This window comes from Mobula birostris, chromosome 9 (genome assembly GCF_030028105.1).
Source record: "Mobula birostris isolate sMobBir1 chromosome 9, sMobBir1.hap1, whole genome shotgun sequence".
In the NCBI taxonomy this organism is placed as follows: domain Eukaryota; kingdom Metazoa; phylum Chordata; class Chondrichthyes; order Myliobatiformes; family Myliobatidae; genus Mobula; species Mobula birostris.
In genome coordinates, this window is record NC_092378.1 from 41,281,268 (window position 1) to 41,298,654 (window position 17,387).

General features: G+C 44.9%; 1 protein-coding gene across 3 annotated transcripts in view; it reads right to left on the minus strand.

Annotated features, from left to right (window-relative positions):
• The window catches only part of pot1 (protection of telomeres 1 homolog), a 349,938-nt gene that overhangs the window by 37,165 nt on the left and 295,386 nt on the right, over nucleotides 1-17,387 (minus strand). For all 3 annotated transcript variants that reach the window (XM_072267898.1, XM_072267896.1, XM_072267897.1), the window contains one exon: nucleotides 13,288-13,443. In XM_072267898.1, the coding sequence (XP_072123999.1) occupies nucleotides 13,288-13,443 (156 nt within the window). The remainder of the gene's footprint in view (nucleotides 1-13,287; nucleotides 13,444-17,387) is intronic.

The window sequence follows — 17,387 nt, forward strand, 5'->3', positions numbered from 1 at the left end:
CACGATGGATAAGACTCCTTCCCTTCCTCAAAATAGCTCCAAGGAGCATGTCACATTACCCTCTAATGCAGTTTAATTGATCAAGAGATGTGAGCATGGACTTGTGAAAGACAAGCCATGTCTGACTAAGGATCGATTTCCTTTGAAGTGACAGAACGGACTGAAGTGTGCTGGAGCCGCTGCATATATGGATTTGTTCAGGGCACCCAATGGCGGAGACTTATTAAAAGAAAAGCAGTGAATGATGCGCGCTATGAAACTGGGTAGTGTCAGCAGGCAAAGAATGGAGGTGGCTGACTTCAGAAGCAACTGTGGGAAATACTCTGTGGGTGTAAGAAGCAGCATTATCAGGTTCAAATTTATTGTCGTGGGCATACGTACACCAAGTATCACTGCCATGAAAATTGGCTTTTTCCAGCAGCAGTGCAGTACATTCTAAACAAATTACACCAAACTTAAATAATATACAGCTTGCATGGCCATAAACAAAGTGGCAACTTGAGGGAAATACAGTCCATGGTTGAGTTCAGGTTTCTCAGTGTGATTCACAAACCACAGGGTTTGAGGGTCCGCACAACATTGTGGGCAGAAGGGCCTGTGTAATGTGCTGTATGTTCTATGTAGCCTATAGGTAGTGGAGAAGAAGCTGTTGTTGAACCTGAAGCTGTGGGTCTTTGAGTTTTCGGGTAAGGTTTCCAGACGAGTATAAGCAGAAGACGATGACGGAGGCTGAAAACTGAGGTGGGCTGGCCAGAGAAGGAGCAGAGTGACAAGGCCGGGAGGCAGAGCGGGGTTGCTGGTGGGATCACCAGAGTGATGGGGGTGGGCCTGAATGACATCGTTGCTGTGGTGAAGCATGGCAGATTAGATCACTGCGGAGAAAGGGGAGTAATGCACCCCAGGAATGAAAAGGCACGATGTCTGGGTGAGCAGCAAGACCTTTGGCCCGTAGTTTTTGTCCTTCAAAGTGGCAGAGCAAGCTCTGAGCATCTGTGTTGGAAAACTTACACTGTGCCAGCTAGGTCACCGTGGGCAACTCTGAGCACTGGAAAATGGACCAGGTTCAGGAATGGACCTGAGGCCATACACTAGATTACTCCCAAAATGCAGGAGATTCAGATAAAACCAGAGGTAAGAATATTATTTCTGGAACAGACCCTCGAGCAGGGCTCCCAACCTTTCTTATGCTGTGCACCAATACCATTAAGCAAGGGGGCCATGGACTCCAGATAGAACCCCTGCCCTACAGACCTTCAGCCTGACCAGGATTTTGACAAAAGAGGAGAATTAACCAGATTTAAATGTATTAGCAAAACATCAGCCTTAGCATCACAGTGAAAGATCTTCAATTTATCTGGAAGGTCTAATTCTATCAATAATTGTCCAGAAGGCTAAGGAAAATGAAGAAAGATAAGACCACACACGAATGACCTTTCAAACAATCTCAAAGCTGCTCCATTGACCCTCAGTATCCTCGACAAAGTAAAACCACCCTGGCCATGTAATGCTGTGACCTCAGCATGAATTATCTCCCAAACACAAACTCACTGCCAAGCAATTCTAACTCATAGGATTTAATGATGTAATCAAAGTAAAACCAACCATCAATAACTTGGCATCTGTCATTTACTTTCATTACCAAACATTTACTTTGAGAGGTCCTTTGAGAAAATCTGCAGTGAATGTCAAAGATACTTATCCGCCTAAATTTATCATTAATTCAGTCAAGTTCTTGTAATCAACTGCATAAAGAAGCCTGTTTAAATACAACACAAAAATACACGAGGGCCCACATTAGCTTAATCACAGGCCCATTTAAAAGGATTACCATCAATTCATGGTTGCTCTCAATTATAAATTATAACAGCATTCTCATTAACAAAAATAAACTTGGTTCCATTTAACGTTCAGCCAAGTGTGATGGATTTGAAAAACTTCCTTGCTTTGATTACTTGGAGGAGTTTCTGAATATTGAACAGCAAACAGCAGGATATGCTGTGGGAAGACACAGACTGTTGTCTACTGTCACCCTGGGGATAGAGTGGGGGGGGGGTCGATGAAACAGACCGTTGTCCACTCTCACCCTGGGGATGGAGTTGGGGGGGAATGACACAGACCATTGTCTACTCTCACCCTGGGGATGGAGTGGGGGAGGGAGGTCGATGAAACAGACTGTTGTCTACTCTCACCCTGGGGATGGAGTGGGGGAGGGAGGTCGATGAAACAGACTGTTGTCTACTCTCACCCTGGGGATGGATTGGGGGGGGGGGTTGATGAAACAGACCGTTGTCTACTCTCACCCTGGGGATGGAGTGGGGGGGGGTCGATTAAACAGACCGTTGTCTACTCTCACCCTGGGGATGGAGAGGGGGAGGGAGGTCGATGAAACAGACCGTTGTCTACTCTCACCCTGGGGATGGATTGGGGGGGGGGGGTTGATGAAACAGACCGTTGTCTACTCTCACCCTGGGGATGGAGTGGGGGGGGGGTCGATTAAACAGACCGTTGTCTACTCTCACCCTGGGGATGGAGAGGGGGAGGGAGGTCGATGAAACAGACCGTTGTCTACTCTCACCCTGGGAATGGATTGGGGGGGGGGGTTGATGAAACAGATAGTTGTCTACTCTCGCCCTGGGGATGGAGTGGGGAAGGGGGAATGACACAGACTGTTGTCTACTCTCACCCTGGGGATGGAGTGGGGGAGGGGGGTCGATGAAACAGACGATTGTCTACTCTCACCCTGGGGATGGAGTGGGGGGGGGGGTCGATGAAACAGACCGTTGTCTACTCTCACCCTGGGGATGGAGTGGGGAGGGGGGAAATGACACAGACCATTGTCTACTCTCACCCTGGGGATGGAGTGGGGGGGGGGTCAATGACACAGACCCTGGGGATGGACAATGACACAGACCCTGGGGATGGAGTTGGGGGGGAGAGAAGAAGAGTGGGTTAACTGGTACAGTAATTCTCAGGAATGGTGAAGAATCTGAATTGACTTTATTTCTTATATCCTTCACATATGCGAGAAGTAAAAATCTTTATGTTACATCTCTCTCTGGATGTGCATTGTACAGATTATAGTAATTTGTAATAAATAGCATGTACAGTAAGATATATATCAGAACTGTCAATATAGTTTAGAAATACAATTGTGTCAATGTGAATTAATCAGTCTGATGGCCTGGGGGGGGGGAGGAGAGACAGAGATGGAGGGGGAGGAGAGTGGGGGAGGGGGAAGAGAGGGGGGAGGGGGAGAGGGGGGAGGGGGAGAGAGAGGGAGAGGGGAGAGAGAGGGGGAGGGGGGGAGAGAGAGGGGGAGGGGGGGAGAGAGAGGGGGAGAGAGAGGGGGCAGGGGAGAGAGGGGAGGGTGAGAGGGAATGTGTGTGTGTGAGGGAGGAGAGATGGAGAGATAGAGAGAGATAGATAAAGAGAGAGAGTGAGAGAGAGAGAGACAGACAGACAGACAGAGACAGACACAAACAGAGACAGAGAGGGAGGGCAAGATGAATAATGCACCCTGGTAATAAATAAGCATAATTGTGTGAGTGAGCAGCAAGATTTTTGGCCGATAGTTTTAGTCTTCTGGTCCTGTGGGTGCATTTGTCTGTGCACATTCTACCTGGGTACTTGTCCAAGTGTGTGAGTGAGTGTGTGTCTGTGAGTCTGAGTGTCTGTAGATAGTGATCGAGTTAAAAACAGGCATTTTATAAAGTGATCACTCAACCTGCATTCGGTTTCCTCCAATTTAGAGGAAGTCACACTGTGAACATCGAATGCAGTAAGCAAATTGAAAAACGTGCAAGTGAATCAATCACTGCTTCACCTGTTGAGACCGTCTGGGCTCCTGGATAGTTGGAAGGGAAGAGCTAAAAGAACAAGAGATGCAGTCACATGAGATCGCTCTTTGCTACGGCTCCTTGGGGCTCTCTCTCAGATCTCTTGGTGAGTATTAGTGAAAGATGACCATCACTTTGGTCCTGCCTGCAAATGATACTCAATGCCTCTGCTTCACCAATATTCTTCACGTTTTAAAAATGACTACTGAGTCATTGCTTATCCGAGGAAAAATCACCCAACCTGTAATTTACAATTACAATTTACTGTAATTCAGGTTTTTTCTCTATATTTATTTATCAAGTATTTCATTGTACTGCTGCAGTAAAGTTAACAAATTTCAAGACATATGCCAGTGATATTAAACTTGATTCTGATTCTGACATAGGAGACAGGAGTACCAACAAGCGGTCATTAAACGCAATACAACCAACCGCCAGCAGAGGTCACTAGAGACCTACATATCAGCCACTGCTTTTACAGTAACTCAACCAGAATTTATAGCAGTTGTAACTAATGACGAACAAGTCATGTTCAATTAGAAAAGGAAAGGGGAGTGTGGGGTAAGAAAAAACTACTTACAAAAATCATTTAATGCATTGTGTTCCATCTAATTATCTTGAAAATCAAATACATTCTCAGTCTGGGAGTGTTGGATTAATTACAATCAAGTTCACTTGCCAAGGGTGTGACATGAATTCAAAGTAAAGTTCAAAGTAAATTTATTATCAAAATACATACATGCCACCAGAACTAACCTGAGATTCATTTTCGTGCAGGCATTCACAGTAGAACAAAGAAATACAATTGAATCAATGAAAAACTACACGACTGTCAACCAATGTACAAAAGAAGACAAACTATGCAAATAAAAACAAAATAAACGAGTAATAAATTACATTGAGAAAATGAGTTGTAGAGTCCAGAGGTTGTGGTGACTTAAAGTTGTCCATGCTGGTTCAGGAGCCTGTTTGGTTGAAGGGTAACTATTCCTGAACCCAGTGGTGCAGGACCTATGGCTCCTGTCCCTCAGCAACCCATGTCTCCAACACAAACACAGACACACACATTCACACGCACACCAGAGTATGTCTTTTCTACGTAGCATTTAAGGGCTAATTTCATTACACTACCTCCACATTACAGTACCTCCATGAGTCAAGATTCATGGTGATCACTAGTAACTAAATGGCAGTCCGTTCATTTCCTGTCGCTGGAGAACTTCATTATTTTGCTGCCAGGAATTCATTAGCAAGAATCAGATAGCAGAAGGCCATTTGCCCCTTCGATCCTCCTTCACCATTCAAGAGTATGACTGACCTTCCACCTTTGTGCCTTTTTGTAACATATCCGTAAGTCCCCTGATTCCCTGAACACCCAGAAATCCATCAGCTCAGTTTTAATTAATTCAGTATCTGAGCTTGTTAAACAGCCATCAAAGAGTTAACAAACTCAACTCGATACATTTGCTCTATTTCTCTTTCCACAGATAATGCCTGACTGGCTGAATATTACCTGCTCTTAGTCAGTTTATTACGGCTCCTTTAAAGAAGGACTGAGAGCACGTCTCAGCTTTCAGCAGCTGGACAGAGCCTGGCCCAAGGAGGGCTTCCAATGACGTTGCACAGTGTGGTTCTAGCGGCCTCTGTTGGCTCGAGGTTGTGCTTCAACCAAAGCAGCGAGCGTCACCTCACCACTCAACTCAGTGAATACATCACACCAGTTAAATGCATAATTTCAGTTTGTAATCTCTCATCCAGCCCACCGTTCCCCTTGGGAACATGGAGAGGAAGACAAGCCCATTAAGATGCAAGCACAAAGTTAAGCTTCAGAAGTCAATTCTATGAAATTTGGATTCCACGGGGAGGACGTAGAGGCTCCTTACAGATGACGTTGAAATTGATCTCTGAACGGCAATGTTACCGTGGCACTCAAAGTCAGGAGCGATCAACGAGAATTTGCTGGCATTGGAGAGCATACAGTGGAGGTTCATGAGAATTACTCTGGGAATGAAAGGGTTAACATATGAGGAGCATGTGATGGCTCTGGGTCTGAAGTTCAGAAGAATAAGGGGGATTCTCATTAAAACTTATCAAATATTGGAAGGCCTAGGCAGAGTGAATATGGAGAGGATGTTTCCTACAGTGGGGGAGTCTAGGACCCGAGGGTACCACCTGAGAATAGAGGGACGTCCATTTAGGACAAGGAAGCCGAGGAAATTATTTAACCAGAGGGTGGCGAATCTGCAGAATTTGTTGCCACAGACGGCTGTGGAGGCCAGATCACTGGGTATATTTAAAGCAGAAGTTGATAGGTTCTTGATTAGTAAGGGTAACAGGTTACGGGGAGAAGGCAAGAGAATGGGGCTGAGAAGGATAATAAATCACCCATGATAGAATGGCGAAGCAGACTCAATGGGCTGAATGGCCTTATTCTGCTCCGATGTCTTATGGTCTCTAGGACTTGTGTTAACGGGAGAGGCTGCAGAAGCTAGGATTCTATTCCTTGGAGCTGAGGAGACTTAAAGGTGTGCTGATAGGAAGGTGCGGGGTGAATATACAGTGTTATCATAGGGAAAGGGAATCAAGAACTAGGTTTAAGATGGGAGGAGGAAGATTGAAAAGGAATCCAAGGGACAACTTCTGTAGCAAGGGGGTGATGAGTACATGGAATGAGCTGCAAGAAGTGTACAATACTGGGTATAGTAACAATACATCAAAGACAGTTGTACAGGTACATGGAGGGGAGAGGTTAAAGGGGTACGGGTAAAATGCAGGCAAATGGGTCTGGCTTTGATGGTCATCTTGATCAGCATGGACCAGATGGGCTGAAGAACCTCTTTTGGTGTTGTAGGACTCTGTGACTATAATTGATCCTACACGGTTTTGCCTGGTTCTGCCTGCTTGACGCCGACTGTCACCCCTTCACCCCACCTCTGCTGCTGAGGCCATTACCCCAGCTCAGCCCTTTGTCCCCTGAGGATCTCAGCCCCTCCGAAGCTCTCCGGCCTAAAACTAAATGGCTGGTGGTGCCACACGTGAAGGCACTGGAGGCAGGGACTGGAGTGATTCCGGCTGTGCTTTCCTGCGTCCAACACACACAAAATGCTGGAGCAGCAAAGCACTGTTGCTTACTATTGGGCGGCACAGTAGCGCAGTGGTTAGCACAACGCTATTACAACCCGGGGCGTTCCAGGGTTCAGAGTTCAATTCCAGCGCCGTTCTGTAAGGAGTCTCCGAGTGCCCACCCCACGGAATGGGTGGGCTTTCCCCGGGTGTTCCCGCTTCCTCTCACAGTCTAAGGAAGTACCAGGTGGGTTAACTGGTCTTTGCAAGTTGTTCCGTGATTAGGTTAGGGTTAACTGGGGTTGTAGGGTGGCATGGCTCGAAAACCTGCAAGGGCCTATCCTCCCGCTGTATCGCTAAGTAGATAAAATAATGGCAAGAGGTTCTGCGGATGCTGGAAATCCAGGGCAACACACTCAAAATGTGGGAGAAACTCAGCTGGTCAGATGACACCTATGGAGGGGAATATGCAGACGACATCTTGGGACAAAAACCCTTCATCAGGACTGGAAGGGAAGGCGGAAGAAGCCAGAATAAGGAGGCGGGGGAGGGGAAGGAGGTCAAACTGTCAGGTGATACGTGAAACTCAGAGGGGCAAGGTGGGTAGATGGTTTGGGAGAGGGGGGGATGTGGTAAGAAGCTGGAAGGAGATAGATGGAAGAGGTGAAGGGAATCTGGAGAGGACAGTGGGCCATGGGAGAAAGGGAAAGAGGACGATGATTTGGTTTCCTGTGTCTGACTGTGTGCCAGTTCTTGCTCATGTGGTTCAACAGAGGGCGACAGAGCTGCACGATGAATACCGAATCGGTCCCCGTCTCTCTGCCCCTCCGAACTCTTCTCTACCCCAGAGCACTCTCCAAAGCCTTCTGAACTCCAACCCGTCTCCCTCTGCCCTTCCCCAGCCCCCCACCCCCACGGCCGAGTGAACCATGGTGCTGAAGCCATAGAGAGGGGCTGCATCCCTGGCAGTCTGCTTCAGTCAGCTCTGTCCTTTGTCATGAATAGGACACCACGGCAGTTCAAAGGGAGCACATTCAGCCCTTTGGGTCTGTACCTAACCCATATGACTACCCCACTGGGATTAAACAAGAAGTAAGGCATTACTAGCAGTTTGTGATCTGTTTGAAGAAACAGGTCCAAAATGTACATTTCGTCAGCACAAGAGTCCAGTTGTGCCAGTAACTGCAGAGAAGGAAGAAATTCAATGCAGAACACCGAGTGGGAGAAACTATTTAATCCCTCGAACATGCTGCACTTTCAGTAAGACTGTGGCTGTCTTTCTGTCCCAGCACTTCCTGACTATCCCTGTATCCCTGATTCCTCTAATACCCACAAATTCATTCTTTGGAACTGACTGAGCCTTCAGTCCGATGGTGATTTCACATGGAAAACCAACAGGAGGGGATCGATCAGGGCCAAGCCCATCGCTTCTGCTCTCCTCATGTCAACGCTTCAAACCAAAACTGATCTCACACACCCAAATACACATACGTACACACACATATACACATGCATACACACACAGACATTGGTAGGAACACACTTGCACATACAGTACATACATACCCATCTACACACACATATGCATATACATACGTACCCATCTACACATACACATACATATACAGACATACCGATCTACACATACATGCATATACATACATACCCATCTACACATACATATGTATATACATACACAGGTGGTATAGGTAGACACACAAGCATTCAAACAGTATTCCCAGATCACTACAAGATTGATGGACGGTACTTACTGAGTTCCGAAGAGTTTCTATGACAGGTAACTGACCAGCTGACAAACAGTCCTTACTGAGTTTCGGAGAGTTACCATGACAGTAAACTGCCCAGCTGACAAACAGTACTACTGAGATTCGAAGAGTTACTATGACAGTAAACCGACTAGCTGACGAACAGTCATTACTGAGGTACTAAGAGTTACCATGACAATAAACTGACCAAATGTCAAAGAGTTCTTCCCGAGGTTCAGAGTTAATCAAGACAGTAAACTGACCAGCTGTCAAAAAGTCCTTTCTGAAGTTCAAAGAGTTAACTGGGCCAAAAACTGACCAGCTGACAAATGTCCTTACTGAGGTTTGAAGAGTTACCATGGCCATGAACTGACCAGCTGATTAAAGAAACGCTGCAAAATGAACAAATGTACGCTAGGCTGTTTTCACAACACCAATTCACTTTCAGAATATTCAGTGAAAACCCAGCCAGAAATCATCAGGTGTGGTGATATATGCCTATCAGCTCAACAACACCTCTGTTAGACCATTCTTTATTGGATATAGTTTGCATCAGACTTCACTGTGGAAGACATTAGCAGTACGGTGGAAGTTCCAGGTGTCAGGGGTCATCAAGTGTGTGAAGTTACCATAACTAAAGAGAAGGTTTTTTAGATTATGAGGACACTCAGTCTTGGGAAACCTAAATGACTGAAGGTAGATAAGCCACCTGGGCCAGATGGACGACACCCCAGGGTCATGAAAGAGGTGGCTGAAGAGATTGTGGAGGCATTAGTAAAGATAGATTCAGGAATGGTTCCTGAAGACAGGAAGATTGCAAATGTCAATCCATGCTTCAGGAAGGGAGAGAGGCAGAAGAATGTAAACTATAGGCCAGTTAGTCTGACCTCAGTGGTTAGGAAAATGTTGATGTTGATTATTAGGGATGAGGTCTCAGGGTACTTGGAGGCACATGATAAAATAGGCCGTAGTCAGCATGGTTTCCTCAAATCTGTTGGAATTTTCTGAAGAAATAACAAGCAGGATTAACAAAGGAGAATAGGTTGATGTCGTGTACTTCGATTTTCAGAAAGCCTTTGGCAAGATGCCACACATGAGGCTACTTAACAAGCCATGAGCCCATGGTATTACAAGGAAGATTCTACTATGGATAAAGCAGTGACTGAACGGCAGGAGGCAAAGAGTGGGAACAAAGGGAGCCTTTTCTGGTTGGTGTTGGGATTGATTCTTTTTACATTATATGTGAATGATTTGGATGATGGAATTGTTACAACATTTGCAGACGATATGAAGATAGGTGGAGGGGAAGGTAATTTTGAGGAGGTAAACAAGCTACAGAAAGGCTTAGACAGATTAGGAGAATGGGCAAATAAATGGCAGATGGAATACGGTGTTGGGAAGTGTATGGTCATGCATTTTGGTAGAAGAAATGGAAGGGTTGACTATTTTCTAAGTGGAGAGAAAATACAAATAACTGAGCTGCAAAGGAACTTGGGAGTCCCTGTGCAGGATTCCCTAAGGGTTAACTTGCAGGTTGAGTCTCTGGTGAGGAAGGCAAATGCAATATTCACCTTCATTTCAAGAGGACTAGAATATAAAAGCAAAGTTGTAACGTTGAGACTTTATAAAGCACTGGTAAGGCCTCACTTGGAGTATTCTGAGCAGGTTTGTGCCCCTTATCTTAGAAAAAATGTGCTGAAACTGGAAATGATTCCTGGATTGAATGACTTGTCATATGAAGAGTGTTTGATGGCTCTGGGCCTGTATTCACTAGAATTCAGAAGAACAAGGGATGACCTCATTGAAACCTATCAAACAGTAAAAGGCCTTGATAGAGTGGATGTGGACAGGATGTCCCCTATGGTGGGAGTGTCTAAGACCAGAGGACGCAGCCTCAGAAAGAGGGCTGTCCTTCTTAAATAGGGATGTGGAGGAATCTCTGTTGCCAGAGAGTAGTGAATCTGTGGAATTCTTTACCTCAGACAGCTATGGAGGCCAAGTCTTTTTGTATATTTAAGGGCAAGGTTGATAGATTCTTGATTGGTCAGGGTGTGAAGGGATACAGGGAGAAGGCAGGAGATTGGGGCTGAGGGAAACATTGGATCAGCCATGATGAAATGGCAGAGCAGTCTCAATGGGCCAAATGGACTAACTGTAGTCCTATATCTTATGGTCTTATGGACTACAACTCTGCCTTCAATACCATAATTTCATGCAAACTCTTCTCCAAACTCCTAGACCTGAGTCTCAACAACTCCCTTTGTAATTGTAGGGACTCTATCCTCTCCTTACTGGAACATTCTGAACAAGAAGGTAGCATCTTAAAATACGGCCTCGTCTGTTGACGGCTGAGATGAGAAGAAATTTCTCCACCCAGGGAGCAGTGAGCCTTTGGAATTCTCTGTCCAAGAGGGTTGTGGGGGTTCAGTCACTGAGAATGATAAGAGTTCAGATTTGAAAGGTATCAAGTGACATGGCATAAATGGGAGAAGGTAACATGGTATAGAGTCAAGCACGATTTTACTAATTGACTGAATAGGTTTGAGAGGCCAAGTGGCCAATTCAGTCCTCTGTGGCTTTAGGTATTATGATCCCCATCAGTCTGCCCATTCTTTGAAACAATATTCTTATTCTCTTTACCAACAATTTAAATGTGATGATTAAAGACAATGCAGGTGGGTCTATTGAAAGTGGACAAAAGGTGATGTGACCTAGCAGTGATTCTGGATTGGAATTAGGTCTATCATTTCACAGTTCTAAGCATATGGCATCAGTACATCGCCTCAGCAGGCAGAATAATGAGACTTTGCCAAAGACGCCGATGGTCGATCGAGACGTTACTGCCATCCTGCGCGACCTGGGATCACAGGTCACGTTCGATGGCAGTAAATGAGCACAAATAGCAGAAACTATTTTCCAGCAAGCAGGACACAGGGTAATTTGACAGAATTTCAGAAAACTATCGCTGGTATAAATAACAGATCTGCTGGCCACAGTCTGGAGCAGGAAGATGTCTCACTGCAGAAAAGACACTGAAAGGTCACGAGCCATATATTCAAGAACATACCAAGTGGGCAAAACAAAAATGGACGGGAAAGATCCAGGTCCTGCTGACTATGGCGACTGATCAGAAACCAAATGCAGTCTCATTTCACAGTTGGACCAAACTGTCACCTCTGTAACCAATACTGAGTGAACAATTTATTAACTTCTTTATTTAGATGAAGCAAAATGGAAACAGGACAAAATGAGATTTTCTATAGCAATTACTCTTGCATGATCACCTCCTGGGAAGTGAGGCAGCTTATGATCCAGTATCGCTCTCCTCACACTAATGTATAAACCATTCCAGCTTCCACCAGGGAAGCAGAGCAGGAGGAATGGAGAGCAAGGAGGGCAGAGACCACAATACCACAAGCTACTGTCAGTCCTACTGGGCCGTCCCTGTTGGCTCCAGATTGAAGGGGATATTGTTCTCTAACAGTAGATTCAAATCTGAATGATTACTAAAATATACACCATTGCTACTTTGGCTTTTCTCATTTGACCTATGATATCTCTTACAAGCATTACCTCCTCAAGGAAGGTCTGATGAGGTCTCGGCCCAAAACGTCAGCTCTTTATACCTTTCCATAAATGCGGCCTGACCTGCTGAATTCCTCCAGCATTTTGCGTATATTACTTCCTTGAAATCTCTTTCCATCCTCCTTTCAATAAGAAAGGCTTATTAGAAGGGCTAGCTCTGTTAAAGGAGTCAAACTGGACACACTGGTGGCTGTGGTAGAACAAAGGACCCTAAGGAGAATCCTGGCAATTCTGGACAATGTCTCTCATCCTCTGCATGCCACCTTGGCTGAACAGAGGAGCACTTTTAGTAATAGACTAAGACAAGTGTGTTGCTCCAAAAAATGCTATATGAGGTCAACCTTATCCACGGCTATCAGGCTCTATAAGAAGTCAACCTACAGCCGGGGAAGTGATGACCCCCTCCTGTTAAGACTGTTTGAGGTAACTTATTTTTCATTCTTTCTACTTTTCTTCTATTATTTATATCTGTGCACTTGTAATGCTACTGTGACACTGTACAGTAAACTCCTTTTGGATCAATAAAGTATCTATCTCTCCCTCTCTCTTTTGGTAATGCTTTATTTTGTTATCAATTGTCTGCCCATAACATTTCTAAGGATTCTAGTTCATTTTATGATATGCTCATACACAATGGATTTTTATGGATGCATCATGTTTACAAGGATTACCACAGCAGCTTATTGTTGATGTTCCTTATGAAATGATAAGTCATATGAAATCAGCATAAATTCATCCACAATAAAATGCAATGCTTATATATTTTGTTTATAATTTTTGTCAGATTATGTGTGATTCATTAGTTATCTCTGGCTTTAGTTCCCCTTTACTCTGCCCCCTTCTTTGCTGTAATTGCAAAATGAGAAATATTAACAGAAAATGTTCGAGATACTCAGCAAGTCTGGCAGCATCTGTGGAGAGAGAAACAGGGATAGTTCAGGTCAATGACCCACTGGGCAGAAGCCGTCAGTTCTGACTGCTGCCATTTCCTATTTCTCTGCCAGTTACCCGACACCATCAGCATGCAGACAGGGTACCTTGAGGGAGTTGGCAACTCTGATGTGATTATCGTACACCAGCACGTCCACAGTCATCTGGCTCAGTCCACGGATTTCACTGAGATCTCCTTCCAGGGCGTCCCTGGCCACTGGGACCAGCTTCAATGGGTGTGGGCATTTGGTACCATCCCAGACCTGTTGGAGAAAATCACTTTAACTTTATTACGCACAAATTCACTTAACTTCCCACTATAAACGACTAACATAATAAAGAATATACCAACATTCTAGCCTGCTACAATAGCACTTGACATCAAGTGCAAGCCTTGGTGTAGTTTGGCCAAAATGGATAATTTTATAAAAATAATTCTACTGGATTTTATTCTTTACCCAATACAAAAACAATAACACTTCTCATAATAAACTAACATGAATCCTCTTTTGCTTTTAGTTGAGTGCATGCCCATCTCATAATTGGTATTTCCCTGTAATCAAGGACAACAGACACGCCAAATGCTCTCATATAGTTTCAGAGCAGTTTCCTACAGCCCTCAATCAGATTCTTGATCCGCCCTGAAAAACACAATCCTACCTCGATGAATGAACATTACAGACCACCTTTTGCACTAGCATGGACTTGTTTCTAATTGCATTTTTGAACTAATGTAACGTTTTAAAATCTTTTTCGTGTGAACTATGCATCAGTTGTACCTAAGTCATGTTCAGTGTGTTTTCTAATCTATATGCTTGTGATGCTGCTGCAGGCTAGCTTTCAATTGTGTGTGTACCTCACCGTACTTGTGCACCAGACAATAAACTTAACTTGACAAAGTACTGGTGGGACAAACAAAATGCTGGAGGAACTCAGTGGGCCAGCAGGCATCTATGGAAAAGAGTACAGTTGACGTTTCAGGCCGAGACCCTTTGGCAGGAAACGTTGACTACTTTTTTCCATAGACGCTGCCTGGCTTGCTGAGTTTCTCCAGCATTTTGTGTGTGTTGCTTGGATTTGCAGCACCTGCAGATTTTCTCTTGTTTGTTAAGGTACTGGTGGGCAGAGCTAAGGTGTGGAAGCCAAATGAGGACCTGTGCCTGAAATAATTCAAAGATTGTGGTTGCTGCAAACTGGTTGTGTGTCATTGTTATAAATGACATTTAAATAGAGTGCAGTCATTGTAAAAAATTGAAGACAACTCTGTTTTTATCCAAATATATTGTTAGGTGTTTGTTTCATTTGTAACTGGGCCTAAAATGAAGATGGATATCACGTTTTACAGCCTTAGGTTGTATCAATGTCCTGTTCAATATTACAGATCAACAGCAAAGCCGACGCAAACACATTCTTTAACCTGTAGATCACACACAATGTGGAAGCTCAGTCTCAGGTGCCAATTCAACAAATTGTATTTTTGAAAGGAATTGAGTATTTTTATTTTGAACTAGACTTAACAATCACAATGACAGCATCGACACTGACTGTCTTACAGACAAGAGCAATGCACAGTAAAACTATGCTGTTCACATTTAAATTATTTAAAAAGACATCAAGTCCTAGCTAACAAATGATCTGGTCAATGGAAAGCAGTGCAATAATCTACGATTGTGCCTTTGAACCTGATTAATCAGCTGCTGTCAGGTACTTGGGATTGGTAAATCTAACTCACTGTGAAAAGTTCTCTGTGTGAAGTTTAGAGAAACTCTGGTCAATGTTAGGGCTCTAACTCTCTCGCTGTCAATTCCTAGGCCATCCAGGGCCACAAACAGTTCTTCCAGGTGAGGTAACACTTCACCTGTGCCTCTGTTGGAGTCATAGTATTTGTGTTCGGTGCTCTCGGTGTGGCCTCTTGTATATCGGTAAGACCTGACGTAGATTGGGAGACCGCTTCACCGAGCATCTACACTCTGTTTGCCAGAACAAGCGGGATCTCCCAGTGGCCACCCATTTTAATTCGACTTCCCATTGTCATTCAGATATGTCCATCCATGGCCTCCTCCACTGTCAGGATAAGGCCATACTTAGATTGGAGGAACAACACTTCATATTCCATTTGGGTAGCCTCCAACCTGATGGCATGAACTTTGATTTCTCAAACTTCCAGTAATGCCTCCACGCCCGACCCCTTCACCATTTCGCATCCCTTTGTCTCTCTCTCATGTTATCTCCTTGCCCACCTATTGACTCCCTCTTGTGCTACACCCCACCTTCTTTTTTCCATGGCCTGCCTCTTTCACCAATCAGCTTCCTAGCTCTTTGCTTCATGCCTCCCTCTTCAAGTTTCAGCTTTCACCTGGAGTTACTCTCTCCCCCCACCCCACCTTTCAAATCTACTCCTCAACTTTTTTTCTCCAGTCCTCCCACACTGGGCCTCCTACAATTCACCTACCGACACAACTGATCGACAGATGATGCAATAGCCACACCTCTACACACCGTCTTTACACATTCGGAGAAGAAGGACGCATACGTGAGACTGCCATTCTTGGACTACAGTTCAGCATTCAACACCATAATTCCTTCCAGCCTTGACAGGAAGCTCAGAGACCTCGGCCTTCACCCTGCCTTGTGTAGCTGGATCCTGGACTTCCTGTCAGATTGCCAGCAGGTGGTAAGAGAGGGTTCCCTCACCTCTGTCCCTCTGATCCTCAACACAGGTGCCCCTCAGGGCTGTGTCCTAAGCCCTCTTCCCTTACAGGTTTCCCCCACCATCCGAAGGTAGAGCATTCCTATGAAATGGTTCGTAAGCCGGAATGTCGTAAAGCGAAGAAGCAATTACCATTAATTTATATGGGAAAAATGTGTGAACGTTCGCAGACCCAAAAGTAACCTACCAAATCATGCCAAATAACACATAAAACCTAAAATAACAGTAACATATAGTAAAAGCAGGAATGATATGATAAATACACAGCCTATATAAAGTAGAAGCACTTTTCCACAATCATTGCCGCACTGTTCTCTGTAGCGAAAATCTCACGCAAGCGCCGTCGGCAGAAACACGGCACAAGCGCTCTCCAGTAAACCTGAATCTATGAAGCTGCCAAATCATACCAAATAACACGTAAAAATACACAACCTATATAAAGTAGAAATAATGTATGTACAGTGTAGTATCACTTACCAGAACTAGGAAGACAGCGCCCAGCACACTGATGATGGTGTGTTAGGCCGAGTCGTCGGAGGTTGGGGTGGTGCAGTGGCCCCCACCCTCCGGGCAGCAAACCGATACCGATCTGCGAAGCATGCAGGGGTACAGCGGTAGCTGGGACGCAACCAGCACATCTTTAAGAAAACCATAAGAAAACCGAAATAAACAAGCTAATTAACTAGGTGCTGCCCGGCACGTAAATGTCGGCCCAGATCAGAGGCGACGCAATCGGCAATCACCTCTGATCTGGGCCCACATTTACGTGGTGGGCGGCACCTTATTAATTAGCTTGTTTATTTTGGCTTTTTTTCTTAAAGATGTGCTGGGTGCCTCCCGGTTACCGCTGCATTCTCTGCGAATCGGTATCTGTCCGCGGCCCGGGGATTGGGGTGGTGGGACACTGGGGTGTCATCTCGTCATCTGTTTCCATGAGAGCAGGCAGGTCATCTTCTTCTATGTCTGCCTGCCTCGATGTCGAAGGTCGAGATTCGTCGTCTGCCGTGGCTGATGCAGAAGGCTTGCTTGACTACTGAGCCTCGCACATTTTTAGATCATACAGTTCTTTGTAAGCACTCAAACCATCCTGCAAATATGCCCTAAACCGACCTACCCTTTCAAAATTAAAGTCGTAATTTATCATTGCAGTGAAAACCTCACGCAGTTGCTTCACGTTCAGTTCCTCGACGACTTCACTTTCGGTCCGTTCACTACTGCATTCGGTTTTGATTGTTATCCTTTCCTCTTCCAATTGCATCAGCTCTTCATCTATCAGTTCTTGGTCATGAGATGCCAAAACCTCTTCAACATCATCTTCGTCAACTTCCACAAACCAAACTCACTTTGTCCTTACTTCGTTCACCACGATCGAAATGCTTAACTATGTCTAGTTTTACGCTAAGTGTAACACCCTTACAAGCTCTTTTAAGCTTTTCCGAGACCTTAGAACTCACCTTGCAAACGGCTGCTCACAGGCACATGTTTAAGCAATGCCGG